This window comes from Leucoraja erinacea, chromosome 26 (genome assembly GCF_028641065.1).
Source record: "Leucoraja erinacea ecotype New England chromosome 26, Leri_hhj_1, whole genome shotgun sequence".
In the NCBI taxonomy this organism is placed as follows: Eukaryota; Metazoa; Chordata; class Chondrichthyes; order Rajiformes; family Rajidae; genus Leucoraja; species Leucoraja erinaceus.
This window is the reverse complement of record NC_073402.1, coordinates 25,156,754-25,171,742: the sequence shown is the minus strand read 5'-3', so window position 1 is coordinate 25,171,742 and position 14,989 is coordinate 25,156,754. Positions and strand designations below refer to the sequence as shown.

At 46.1% G+C, this 14,989-nt stretch overlaps 1 protein-coding gene across 1 annotated transcript in view; it reads left to right on the top strand.

Moving 5' to 3' along the window:
- The window catches only part of LOC129709851 (lysophospholipid acyltransferase 2-like), a 52,583-nt gene that overhangs the window by 11,875 nt on the left and 25,719 nt on the right, over window positions 1-14,989 (top strand). The window contains exon 3 of the mRNA XM_055656468.1: window positions 10,030-10,107. Within this exon, the coding sequence (XP_055512443.1) occupies window positions 10,030-10,107 (78 nt within the window). The remainder of the gene's footprint in view (window positions 1-10,029; window positions 10,108-14,989) is intronic.

Here is a 14,989-nt window from a genome sequence, read left to right as displayed (position 1 = left end):
TGATTCTGAAGGCACGGTGATGCTGAAGGGAGTGCCGTTCCCTCACAACTCCATTGATCCAGGCTCGGTCCTGATCCGTCATGCTGGCAATGAGGAGTTTGCACGTTCTGCCAGTGACAAGGTGGTTGGTTGCTCCCACAGGTGAAAGACATGTTTAGTTTAGAGATACAGCGCAGTAACTGGCCCTTCCGCACCAACCAGCGATCCTCACGCATTAACCCTACCCTACACACACACTGGGGATAATTTTGCATTTACTGTATACCAAGCCAAATATCCTACAAACCTGTGCGTCTTTGGCGTGCGGGAAGACACCGAAGATCTCGGAGAAAACCCACGCAGGTCAAGGGGAGAACGTGCAAACTCCGTACAGACAGCACCCGTAGTCAGGATCGAACCCGGGTCCATGGCGCTGTGAGGCAGCAACTCTACCGCTGCGCCACTTAAGGGGTTGGACAGGCTAGATGCAGGAAGATTGTTCCCGATGTTGGGGAATTCCAGAACAAGGGGGTCACAGTTTAAGGATAAGGGGGAAGTCTTTTAGGACCGAGATGCGAAAATCTCTGGTGAATCTCTGGAATTCTCTGCCACAGAAGGTAATTGATACAAGATACAAGATACAAGATACAAGATACATTTAATTGTCATTTGGACCCCTTGAGGTCCAAACGAAATGCCATTTCTGCAGCCATACATTACAAACAAATAGACCCAATTGAGGCCAATTCATTGGCTATATTTAAGAGGGAGTTAGATGTAGCCCTTGTGGCTAAAGGGATCAGGGGGTATGGAGAGAAGGCAGGTACAGGATACTGAGTTGGATGATCAGCCATGATCATATTGAATGGCGGTGCAGGCTCGAAGGGCCGAATGGCCTCCTCCTGCTATTTTCTATGCTTCCATGCCACCAGCTGTTCAGTAACCGGAGGGAAGTGGTGAATCTGAGCTTGTTTCCTGTTATACACCACAGATTAGACTCGGATTTAAGTGCGTGCAGTACTGAAGGAATGGATAAGATGGAGAGACCTCTTTGCAGAAAGAGAGACAGGGTCCAGAGGGCGGAGAGTTAAATTTTTTGCAAAATAACCATCAGAGGAATGAAGTGAATAATTTTAAGAAGCATGTTGTTCTGATCTGGAATGTGCTGCTGGAACAGACAGTAGAATTCAGTGGAAACTGTCAAATGGAAATTCAAAAGGAATAACTTGCAACGTTAGGGAAGGGAGAGTGATGACAAAATACGACCAGAAAGCTGGCACAGTGACAGGAGACTGAATGGACTCCTTGTTCTGCATGGTTCCACTCCAACAAAATCAGTTACCCATTTATTTTCAGTTCTTTGTTACAAATTATAGGGAATCGAATAAATTCATTTTTCCGCTAACATTCTCTCAAACTCCTCCCCGAGCCTTTGCTCCCTCAAAAATATCAAACCCTTGGAGCATATCCTGACTAAGGAGGGAGGTGAGGAACTCATTATTGTGTCGATGCCAGTGCTATTAACCCTCTAACCCATCACCCTCATCCCCACCCCCACCCCCCCCCCACCCCCCCCCCACCCCCCCCCCCCCCCCCCCCCCCCCCCCCACCACCCCCACCCCCACCACCCTCACCTCCCCTCTCCACCCCCATCTCCACCCCCCCATCCCCAACCCCTCACTACCCCTCACCCCCACCCCCTCCACCTTCAGTTTATTTGTCACATGTACTGACAAGGGAACCATGAAATTCTTACTTGCAGCAGCAGCAGCAGCCGTGCCTGTAAACAGAATACATAGATAAATATATAATAGACAATAAAAAAATCAATAAATCTATAACCACAACACTAATGCAAATAATCCTGATAGTGGTGGACGTGTGTGTTTGTGTGTGTGTGTTTATATATGTGTATGTGTTTACATACACACACATACACCCCCCACAAACACACACATACGCATATAAATATATACACACACACATATCAAAACACACACACACACACACACATACACATGTACACATGTACACACACACATACACACACACACACATGCACACACACACACACACACAGAGTGAAGACTGCAGAAAAGTCTCGACCCGAAACGTCACCCATTCCTTCTCTCCAGAGATGCTGCCTGTCCGGCTGAGTCACTCTAGCATTTTGTGTCTGTTACTGAAGGGGACTGTTCCTCCTCTCACTACTCAGTAATGATGCGCTCGCCAGTCTTTCGGCTGCAATGCTCGAGTGTGTGGTGTCGGATTGCTAATTCTTGTGTCTATGTTTTATGTACACAGTGGGATTTATCACAAATAGCAACAGGAATTAACACCAGTGAGCCATAACTGTCCTTGACTAATCCAAAGCCTTAGTGTCTCAATCCCTTTCTTAGCAGCCAGACGGTCAAAACTATTAGAAGATAGACACAAAAAGCTGGAGTAACTCAGCGGGCCAGGCGGCATCTCTGGAGAGAGGGAATGGGTGACGTTTCGGGTGGAGAACTATTAACCTGAATCTAACCTAATCTAATCTAATTAGTCTGACGAAGATACAGTGTGGAAACAGGCCCTTCGGCCCATCGAATCCACGCCGACCAGCGATCCCCGCACATTAACACTCCCCTACACACTCTAGGGTCAATTTACAATTTTTACCCAGCCAATTAACCTACAAACCTGTACATCTCTGGAGTGTGGGAGGAAACCGAAGATCTTGGCGAAAACCCATGCAGGTCATGGTGAGAACGTACAAACTCCGTACAGACAGCACCCGTAGTCAGGATTGAACCCGGGTCTCTGGCGCTGTAATGCCCCTGTCCTACTTGGGAAACCTGAACGGAAACCTCTGGAGGCTTTGTGCCCCACCCAGGGTTTCCGTGCGGTTCCCGGAGGTTTTTGTCAGTCTCCCTACCTGCTTCCACTACCTGCAACCTCTGGCAACCACCTGCAACCTCCGGGAACCGCACGGAAACCTTGGGGGGGGCGCAAAGTCTCCAGAGGTTTCTGTTCAGGTTTCCTAAGTGGGACAGGGGCATAAAGCAGCAACTTCACCGCTGCACCACAATGCCCCTACCTTATATATATTACCATACATAGCCATTGTCTAAACATAATATATACTACCATAATATATATGTTATCATATAATATATGTTACCACACAACAGCATTGTATGTTACATATATTTCTATAACAGACAAATAAATGGACAATAATCATGCGTTAATAATGTAGTCTATGTAGTTTGCAGCCTATTTGGAGATAGTAGTGTTTGACAATCTGATGGTTCTCGACACAAAGTGCTGGAATAACTCAGCGGGACAGGCAGCATCTCGGGAGAGAAGGAACGTGTGATATTTCGGGTCGAGACCCTTCTTCAGTTCTAGGTTGTAGATCTTTCTGTATTGTCCTTGTTAGCACACAAAATGAAGGTTTTCACTGTATCCCGGTGCCCGTGGCAATAATGAGCCAAGACCACTCCCAATAACATGGGGCAGGCTAATAAGCACAGCATTCCCAAATTGTTAAGAGTACAGATTATTTTGAAAGAAACCCTTAGCTGGTACCTTTGGTCACAATGCACCAGTGGCATTCCCCGATCACCTCATCGAGGATGCCACTGGCACTCTTATGGGCAACTCTCTGGGATTTTCCCGTCCATACTATGCTGTTTCATGATATCCTCAGCTGCAGCATATTTTCGGGATATCACAGTTCCACATGTCCCGTGCCTGTGGCCAGAACAGATGTGGTCAATTATAGCTGTCGTTGTTGGCTTGCGGTTTGGGATCTTCAACGTTGGATGGGTGATTGTGGGACAAAAACTCCGCTCCAGAAACCCAACCATAGTTGAAGCTAACAATCCACGTTTACTGTCAGAGTTGCTTCTGTTTGGGTGAAGCATTAAACCAAGCCGTCAGCCTTCGTGTGTGGTTTGAATGGTACTCTTCTGAAGGCAGCAATGGAGTTTCCTTGTTATCCTGGTCAAAACATATTTTTTCAAGTAATATCTCTCAAAATGTGAGCATTATTTGCACTGGTGGGTTTTTGTTGCGGGGGAAGGGAAGGGAGGGGGACGCAGTATTAAAATTACCTTTCCTTAGATTATTGCCCATCATGGTTACGGCATCAGACGTGAAGTGCTTAATGTTGTGAAAAGTGGAATGGAAATGCATGTTCCGTTTTCTCTCTCTTTTTTAAAATTAGAGATACAGCGCGGAAACAGCCCCTTTCGGCCCACCGGGTCCGCGCCGACCAGCGATTCCCGCACATTAACACTTTCCTACACCCACTAGGGACAATTTTTACATTCACCAAGCCAATTAACCTACAAACCTGTACGTCTTTGAAGTGTGGGAGGAAACAGAAGATCTCGGAGAAAGCCCACACGCAGATCACAGGGTGAACGTACAAACTCCGTACAGACAGCACCCGTAGTCAGGATCGAACCCGGGTCTCCGGCGCTGCATTTGCTGTAAGGCAGCAACTCTACCGCTGCACCACCTCTGTCTCTCTCTGTCTCTCTGTCATTCTCTCTGTCATTCTCTCTGTCATTCTCTCTGTCTCTCTCTCTCTGTCTCTCTCTATCATTCTCTCTGTCATTCACTGTCTCTCTCTCTCTCTCTCTCTCTCATTCTCTCTCTCTCTCTCTCTGTCATTCTCTCTGTTCTCTCTCTCTGTCTCCCTCTCTCTGTCTCCCTCTCTCTGTCTCCCTCTCTGTCTCTCTCTCTGTCTCTCTCCCTGTCTCTCTCCCTGTCTCTCTCCCTCTCTCTCTCTCTCTCTCTCTCTCTCTCTCTCTCTCTCTGTCTGGCTCTGTCTCTCTCAATTCAATTTTCAATTTAAAAAACTTTATTGGCATGATAAAAACATTGTTAATATTGCCAAAGTATAAAACATGACATACATATTTAAAATGCATAGTATAAATACAAGTATACAGTGCTTGGATAGATATGTCCCTGTACATAAACTCGCAATAGGCCTATAGCCTCTCTCTGTCTCTGTCTCTGTCTCTCTGTCTCTCCCCAGATGAGCAGTTGCCACTAAGTTAACAATTTTGATTTGAAAACAACAAAAGATGTTGGGATTAACATTTAGTTGGAACTCTGGAGAAAGCTGCCACTTTGATACTGAACCTCTGGTGTTTACACTGTCAGGAAGGCCAGGCACATGAGCTGGACTTCCCATTGAACTGGAGCCAGATGAGAACTAGTACTGGCACAGCCGATAGACCCAATCAATTGAATGGAGAGGAATTGTCACGAGTTAGAAGGGGAATGGCAAAGCAATTCAAATCACTTGTGTTTGTGTCAATGATTTAACCTACTTAAAAATACTTTGCATGTTTTAAAATGATTAAATTTTATTTAAATGTTGTTATTTAATTGATTTTGAATAGTCCTTGAATATTTCTGTGTGTCGGGGACTTACAGAAGCATTTTGAGCCCTTTGACAAAGACTTTGCTAGCCGTCAACACTGTTTCTCGCTCCTTGAGGGTGCAGCTTGTTCTAGCTTGCTCACAGCAACCGATTATATTGGGCAAGACCCTGCTGTGTCACTGGGGCATTGCCACTTGAGATCAGCTAAGTCCTTGCTAACATTTCCACCTCCCGCAGCCATGGCAAGGCCAACAGCATAATCAAGGACGAGTCGCACCCCAGCCACTCCCTCTCCCAGCAGGCAAGAGGTATGGAAGTGTAAAAAAAAGGGCACACCTCCAGATTCAGGGACAGTTTCTTCCCAGCTGTTGTCAGGCAACGGAATGATGCCTGATAAGTCTGAAGATGGGTCTCGACCCGAAACATTCCTTCTCTCCAGAGATGCTGCCTGTCCCGCTGAGTTACTCCAGCATTTCGTGTCTACCTTCGATTTGCACTTTCCCTCTACACATGCCCGTGTCTTTTATTGACCAAAACATTTACTTTCTTAATGAAGTGAGCAGCTAAATAAAATCTTTCATGATGATGCCCTTGTAATGTGTTGAGACATTTGAACGGAGACAGTTGATGAACCAATTTCACAACACCACTCAACACATGACATGGATTCGACAGCAATATCAAGTGTCAGGCATGACTCAATCAGTTACATTCTCAATTTGGAGTCTGACGTTTATTTCATTCTTACTCCAGAGATTGGAGTGTGACATTTAAACTAACATTGAAACATAGAAAATAGGTGCAGGAGTAGGCCATTCGGTCCTTCGGGCTAGTACCGCCATTCAATATGATCATGGATGATCATCCAAAATCAGTACGCCGTTCCTGCTTTCTCCCCCTATTCCTTGATTCTGTTAGCCCTATATGTAACTCTCTCATGAAGGAGCGCTCAGTCCGCCTAGGCCTACCTGATCTCCCACTTGCTAAACACTTTAACTCTCCCTGCCATTCCCACACTGACCTTTCTGTCCTTGGCCTCCTCCACTGCAGAGTGCGGCCCAACGCAGTTTGGAGGAACAGCACCTCATATTTCGCTTGTGCAGCTTTCAACCCAGCGGTAAGAATAATGATATCTCTAACTTCAAGTAACCCTTGATTTTTCTCTCTCTCTCTCTGTCTCTCTGTCTGTCTCTCTCTCTCTCTCTCTCTCTCTCTCTCTCTCTCTCTCTCTCTCTCTCTCTCTCTCTCTCTCTCTCTCTCTCTCTCTCTCTCTCTCTCTCTCTCTCTCTCTCTCTCTCTCTCTCTCTCTCTCTCTCTCTCTCTCTCTCTCTCTCTCTCTCTCTCTCTCTCTCTCTCTCTCTCTCTCTCTCTCTCTCTCTCTCTCTCTCTCTCCATCCCTCCTCCATCCTAGCTCTCCAACTAGTTCCACTGTCCTCCAGATTAAACATTATTGATTGAGTGCCTCATTGTCCTCAGCCAACAATGTACCATTCTACGTTTCCTTAATCATCGCCCCCTTTGATTTGTGTTTTCACACCTTACCCTTCCACATCTCTAGTGTCTCCCTCTCACTGACTCTCACAGTCCGAAGAAGGGTCTCGACCCGAAAACATCACCCATTCCTTCTCTCCAGAGATGCTGCCTGACCCGCTGAGTTTCTCCAGCATTTTGTGTCCATCTTGAGCGTTGCACAGTTATTTTTCGGGTTAGAAAATAAACTGAGACATTCTTTGCTCAATCGGATTGATGAAATATTCCCAGAAATTCTCTTGGCCACAGCATTAGAACAGATGGAGAGATTGGCCATAAACTGCTTGCTGTTTGCGTCGCACGCAGTTAACTTTATTACACTTCAAAATCCCCTTAACTGGCGGTAAAAACCCTCTGGACTTCCGAAATTATGGAAAAGTGTCACCAAAATACTAATCCTACTTCCTTAGACTGAACAGGCAAACCAGGCATGGGTCCAGCACCGATGGAGTTAGCTCCCAGATTGTTATTTTTAGATAGGCTGAATGATTTCATTGTTAATGTGAATCAGCTGGAGGGCCTTCCGTTTTGCTAAGTTTTTTTGGCAGATGTTCTTTTATTGGCTGTTGTTTGATTCAAGGAAAGTTTTGATACGAAAGTCTGGAGTCCTTCCCAAGAAACGACTGGATTCCATTCCAGAGCACAGTTCATAACACCAAAATCTGTAACTTGGAACGGGGTAGATTTACTGACTTTAACCCAGTGTAGGGGAATCGAGATTCAGAGGACAGAGATTTAAAATGATAGGGGATAGAGTCTTCTAGTCATAGAATGAGGAAACAGGCCCTTCGGCCCAACTTTCCCACATCGGCCAACATGTCCCAACTATACCAGTCCCACCTGCCCGCGTTTAGTCCATATCCCATCAAACCTGACTTATGCATGTACCTGTCTAACTGTTTCTTAAACATTGGGATAGTCCCTGCCTCAACTACCTCTTCTGGCAGCTTCTACTCACCACCCTTTGTGTGGAAAAAGTTACCCCTTAGATTCCTATTAAATCATTTCCCCTTCACTTTAAACCTAGTGAATGTCCTCTGGTCCTCGATTCACCTTCTCTGGGCAAGAAACTCTGTGCATCTACTCGATCTATTCCTCTCATGATTTTATACACCTCAATAAGATCACCCCTCATCCTCCTGCGCTCCAAGGAATCGGAGTTGTTTCAGATCAAGAATATTTATAATTTCAAATTAAATGCTGCCTGATCTACTGAGTTCCTCCAGCACTTTGTGTATTAATCAGTATCTGCAGATCCTTGTTTCTGGATCCGGGACACTCGGGTTGGCAAGGGTCTCGACCTGAAGCATCGCCCATGACATGTCATCCAGAGATGCTGCTTACAGCGAGCAACCCGCTGAGTGACTCCGGCACATTGCGCCTTCACTTAATGCTTTGGCCAACAGGCAGTTCTTCCAGAAGTGCCGAGTTCCCTCAGTACTCCACTGATGTACACCCTTGCTGCTCCATCCTGGATCTGAGTAGGGTTTCAGCTCACAGTCTACTGACGGAGAAGAAGGGCATAGTCACTGAGACACAGGAGACATCTACATTATTGCAACAGGAGTTGAATGGCCTCACATTTTACTGCACTCGACTGGAACCTGATTGTGTGGACTGTGGTTTTTGGGAGAGCAATCTGCATCGTCATCTTCTTTCCCCATCCTCTTACCTCACCAGTGACGTCCGAAGAAGGGTCTCGACCCGAAACATCATCTGTTCCTTTTCTCCAGAAATGCAGCCTGACCCGCTGAGTTACTCAATGTATTTTGACACTCTCAGTCTGAAGATGAGTGTCCACCCGAAACGTCACCTATTCCTTTCCCCCCGGAGATGCTGCCTGACCCGCTGAGTTACTCCAGCATTTTGTGTCTATCACCGGTTACAACTCTAGCTGCGGGCGGCGCTGAGCAACATCGCGTTTCCCTTTGCCAAGGGTGTGCCAGTGTGATTCTCCGCCCGGCACGGCCTGTGGACTTCGGGAGCTGCGGTCTCCAGTAGGAAGTGGCTGATTCGGAACTCACCGAATGTTCACCGTTCCGATGTCGGAGTTTCGATCATCCCAGCGAGAGGGCCTGAAACATCGAGGTCCCCGACCACGGGTGAACAAGGAGGAAGATGTCTGGACTTTATTGCCTTCCGTCACAGTGGGAAACGTTGATTCTGCTGTGTGGGGATGTCTATGTTAAAGTCTATCGTGTGTTGTGTTCCTTTTTTATTCGTATGGCTGTATGGGGCAACCCATATTTCACTGTAGCAATTGGTGCGTGACAATTAATGTGAACTTGAACTTGAACTTGAACAAACCTTAGTGGCGGACATCAAAAGAACCTTCACTCTTCTGCTGGATGTGTGAGCTACATCGCTTCTTTACCTGACTACAGAATGAAACGGTTACTGGACTTCAGAATTGATCAGCTATAATAAATTTTCCACAATTATAGACAACGGACAACAGGTGCGGGAGTAGGCCATTCGGCCCTTCGAGCCAGCACCACCATTCAATGTGATCATGGCCGATCATCCCCAATCAGTACCCCGCTCCTGCCTTCTCCCCACCTCCCCTGACTCCGCTGTCTTTAAGAGATCTATCTAGCTCTCTCTTGAAAGTATCCAGAGAACCTGCCTCCACCGCCCTCTGAGGCAGAGAATTCCACAGACTCACAACTATCTTCGTGAAAAAGTGTTTCCTCGTCTCCGTTCTAAATGGCTTACCCCTTATTCTTAAGCTGACGCCCCTGGTTCTGGACTCCCCCAACATCGGGAACATATTTCCTGCTTCTAGCGTGTTCAAACCCTTAATAATCATATATGTTTCAATAAGATTCCCTCTCATCCTTCTAAATTCCAGAGTGTACAAGCCCAGCCGCTCCATTCTCTCAGCATATGACATATTCTGCTAAATTTATATATGGGTGCAAATTCTAATGACTGTGGGCTGAAAAGATTAGAGGGGTGTGGAGGATTAGAGGGGTGTGGAGGAGACCCATTTTGTACATTAACACCAGCAGAGGTTAGATTAGATGAATGGCTTAGTTTTGTGCTATAGAATCACAGAATTAATCTTTGTTGATTTTATTAGTCAGTGAGAATCGGTGACCTGCACTAAACGCATTTTTTTGTTTTGATTTCAGATACGCTATTTATTTCCTTGGCGAGGTGATCCTGTTGTATGGTGTTATGGTGATGGTGCACATCAAGAGCATTCACAAGTAAGTCAATATTTAATTCTTTAAGATAGTGCAACTGCTACCATCGATCACGATACAAGCTCCCCATTGAATTTCTCTGTTTGCTGATAATGTTTAACGTCAGAGCTACTAAGCCTGGTTGCGGCAGCACAGTTGCGCAGCGATAGAGTTGTTGCCTTATGCCCCGTCCCACTTTATGCCCCTGTCCCACTTAGGAAACCGGAACGGAAACCTCTGGAGACTTTGCGCCCCACCCAAGGTTTCCGTGCGGTTCCCGGAGGTTGCAGGTGGTTGCCGGAGGTTGCAGGTAGTGGAAGCAGGTAGGGAGACTGACAAAAACCTCCGGGAACCGCACGGAAACCTTGGGCGGAGCGCAAAGTCTCCAGAGATTTCCGTTCAGGTTTCCTAAGTGGGACAGGGGCATTACAGCTCCAGAGACCCAGGTTCCATCCTGACTATGGGTGCTGTCTGTGTGGAGTTTGTACGTTCTCCCTGTGACGTGGGTTTCCCCAGGGGCTACGGTTTCATTCCACACTCTAAAGACGTTCAGGTTTGTAGGTTAATTGGCTTCAGTAAAGTTGTCAATTGTCCCCACTGTGTAGGATAAGTGCTAGTGTACAGTGTGGAATCGTTGGGCCAAAGGGCCTGTTTCCGCATTATCTCTACTGTTAGAAATTCTAATGTAAAGAATAATGAAAGGCCTAGATAGAAGAGATGTGGAGAAGATGTTTCCAGTAGTGGGAGAATCTAGGACTAGAGGGCACAGCCTCAGAATAAAAGGACATAACTTTAGAATGAAGATGAGGAGGAATTTCTTTAGCCAGACGGTGGTGAATTTGTGGAATTCATTGCCACAGATGGTGGTGGAGGCCAAGTAATTGGGGATTTTGAAAGCGGAGATTGATACGTTCTTGATATGTAAGGGCGTCAAAGATAAATCAGGGAAGGTAGTGCATCCGTGGATAACAAGGGAAATCAGGGATTGTATCAAAACAAAAGATGAAGCGTACAAATTAGCCAGAACAAGCAGCCTAGCAGAGGACTGGGAGAAATTCAGAGTCCAGCAGAGGAGGACAAAAGGCTTAATTAGGAAAGGGAAAATAGATTATGAAAGAAAACTGGCAGGGAACATAAAAACTGACTGCAAAAGTTTTTATAGATATGTGAAGAGTAAAAGATTAGTTAAAACAAGTGTAGGCCCCTTGCAGTCAGAAACAGGCGAATTGATCATGGGGAACAAGGACATGGCAGACCAATTGAATAACTACTTTGGTTCTGTCTTCACTAAGGAAGACATAAATAATCTGCCGGAAATAGCATGGGTCCGGGGGTTAAATGAGATGGAGGAACAGAGTGAAATCCAGGTTAGCCGGGAAGAGGTGTTAGGTAAATTGAATGGATTAAAGGCCGATAAATCCCCAGGGCCAGATAAGTTGCATCCCAGAGTACTTAAGGAAGTAGCCGCAGAAATAGTGGATGCATTAGTGATAATTTTTCAAAACTCTTTAGATTCTGGAGTAGTTCCTGAGGACTGGAGAGTAGCTAATGTAACCCCACTTTTTAAAAAGGGAGGGAGAGAGAAAATGGGGAATTACAGACCAGTTAGTCTGTAGTGGGTGGTGGGGAAAATTCTGGAGTCAGTTATTAAAGATGGGATAGCAGCACATTTGGAAAGTGGTGAATTCATTGGACAAAGTCAGCATGGATTTATATGAAAGGTAAATCATGTCTGTCGAATCTTATAGAATTTTTTGAGGAAGTAACTAGTAGAGTGGATAAGCGAGAACCAGTGGATGTGTTATATCGGGACTTTCAGAAGGCTTTCGACAAGGCTTTCGACAAGGTCCCACATAAGAGATTAGAATACAAACTTAAGGCACACGGTATTGGGGGTTCAGTATTGATGTGGATAGGGAACTGGCTGGCAGACAGGAAGCAAAGAGTAGGAGTAAACGGGTCCTTTGCAGAATGGCAGGCAGTGACTAGTGGGGTACCGCAAGGCTCAGTGCTGGGACCCCAGCTATTTACAATATATATTAATGATCTGGATGAGGGAATTGAATGCAATATCTCCAATTTTGCGGATGACATGAAGCTGGGGGGCAGTGTTAGTTGTGAGGAGGATGCTAGGAGGCTGCAAGGTGACTTGGATAGGTTGGGTGAGTGGGCAAATGCACGGCAAATGCAGTATAATGTGGATAAATGTGAGTGGCAAAAACATGAAAGTAGACTATTATCTGAATGGTGGCCGATTAGGAAAAGGGGAGATGCAATGAGACCTGGGTGTCATGGTACACCAGTCATTAAAAGTAGGCATGCAAGTGCAGCAGACAGTGAAGAAAGCAAATGGTATGTTAGCATTCATAGCAAAAGGATTTTTTGAGTATAAGAGCAGGGAGGTTCTACTGCAGTTGTACAGGGTCTTGGTGAGACCACACCTGGAGTATTGCGTACAGTTTTGGTCTCCCAATCTGAGGAAAGACATTCTTGCCATAGAGGGAGTACAGAGAAGGTTCACCAGACTGATTCCTGGGATGGCAGGACTTTCATATGAAGAAAGACTGGATAGACTCGGCTTGTACACGCTAGCATTCAGAAGATTGAGGGGGGATCTTATAGAAACTTACAAAATTCTTAAGGGGTTGGACAGGCTAGATGCAGGAAGATTATTCCCGATGTTGGGGAAGTCCAGAACTAGGGGTCACAGTTTAAGGATAAGAGGGAAGTCTTTTAGGACCGAGATGAGAAAATCATTTTTTACACAAAGAGTGGAGAATCTGTGGAATTCTCTGCCACAGAAGGTAGTTGAGGCCAGTTCATTGGCTATATTTAAGAGGGAGTTAGATGTGGCCCTTGTGGCTAAAGGGATCAGGGGGTATGGAGAGAAGGCAGGGGTGGGATAATGAGTTGGATGATCAGCCAGATCATATCGAATGGCGGTGCAGGCTCGAAGGGCTGAATGGCCTACTCCTGCACCTATTTTCTATGTTTCTATGTTTCTATTATGAGGTGAAGGCAGGAGAATGGGGTTGTGAGGGAAAAATAGATCAGCCGTGATTGAATGGCGGAGCAGACTCAGAGGGCTGAACGGCATAATTTTGCTCCTATGAAGATATGATAATTTCCTTCCAGAATCTTGTAACTATCAATGTGATGTCGCAATATTATCTCTACTGCCCTCTTTACAACCATCGGTGATGGACAACTTGATGTTATTTCACCTCATTATCTCCCCACATATTTAAAGTTCAGATTTTGCTTATCACTTGGGTAAGCCTTTCAACTGTCTCAATTGGCAGCTTGGTGGTGGTTTTCCCATAATGTTATTGCCATTTTAATCCAGGCTGTTGTCAGTAATGTTGGCAATGACTGTTCTGGTGGTGCTTTTGGGGATTGCGTTGATGACAACATTGATCGTGGGCATGGAGTTGTGTTGGTTAATCTGACGCGGGCAAATAGAATCCAACTTTAACGTATAACAAAGAATTAAAGTCATGGCGAATGTGCATGAACGCTAAAGCGAGTACGAAGGACTGAATGCGGGCGGCACGGTGGCGCAGCAGTAGACTTGCTGCCTTACAGCGCCAGAGACCCGGGTTCGATCCCGACTACGGGCGCTGCATGTGTGGAGTTTCTACGTTCTCCGTGTGACCGCGTGGGTTTTCTCCGGGTGCTCCGGTTTCCTCCCACTTTCCAAAGATGTACAGGTTTGTAGGTTTATTGGCTTGGTATCAATGTAAATTGTCCCTAGTGTGTGTAGGATAGTGTTAGTGTGCGGGGATCACTGGTCGGTGCGGTCCCAGTGGGCTGAAGGGCCTGTTTACGCACTGTATCTTTAAAACTAATACTAAAACTAAAATACTCACATTAACTTAGCTTGCCAGTGAAAAAAACATCAAGACCCAAAAACTCATCAATCATTTATTGTGGACTTATTCAGTTTCTCTATTGCTCAATATTTTTTCTGTATGAAACAAATCTTGGCAGATCAACAAGTAATAAAATGCCCTCCCACGTCTCCTTCCTTTTAACAGCTAAGTTCAGTACTCTGACCTAACTGAAACTATTGCTAATGCAAACATTGGGTGGCATAGTGGCATTACTGGTAGATCTACTACTACCTCACAGCGCCAGAGATCCGGGTACAATCTTGATATCGGGTGCATGCGGGGAGAACATACAAACTCCGTACAGACGGCACCAATAGTCAGGATCGATAGTCTGGCATTGTAGGGCAGCAACTCAACACTGCACCACCGTGCCTCTATTCTGCCTGGCCCGGCTGAGTTATGACCCTGTCCCACTTAGGAAACCTGAACGGAAACCTCTGGAGACTTTGCGTCCCACCCAAGGTTTCCGTGCGGTTCCCGGATGTTTTCGTCAGTCTCCCGACCTGCTTCCACTACCTGCAACCTCCGGCAACCACCTGTAATCTCCGGGAACGGCACGGAAACCTTGGGTGGGGCGCAAAGTCTCCAGAGGTTTCCGTTCAGGTTTCCTAAATGGGACAGGGGCATTACTCCCGCACTCAGTACCAACCCCACCCGTTCATGCCTCTGGAATGAAGTTAAATCGCACAACAGAGATGGGAGTGCCGCCCACTGACTCATGGCTGACGTCGGATATCTCAGCTTGTGTGTGTTTGGGAATGGGCAGCAACATTGCTAATCTTGTGGGACGACTGGAATCTTCTGTTTCCTGTGTGCATTACTCAAAACACTGATATTTCCACGGGAACGGCCTAGATGTGACTTGCCTCTGCAGCAGGACTTAACCCTGGCCCTTAGCAAACACACTGGCCTGCCTGCTCATTCTCAGATGATGACACCTACAAGGCATTTCTACTTGTATGTTAATACCATCTATCAATTGAAAATGGAAAATTCCGGAACGTTGCTGCTCG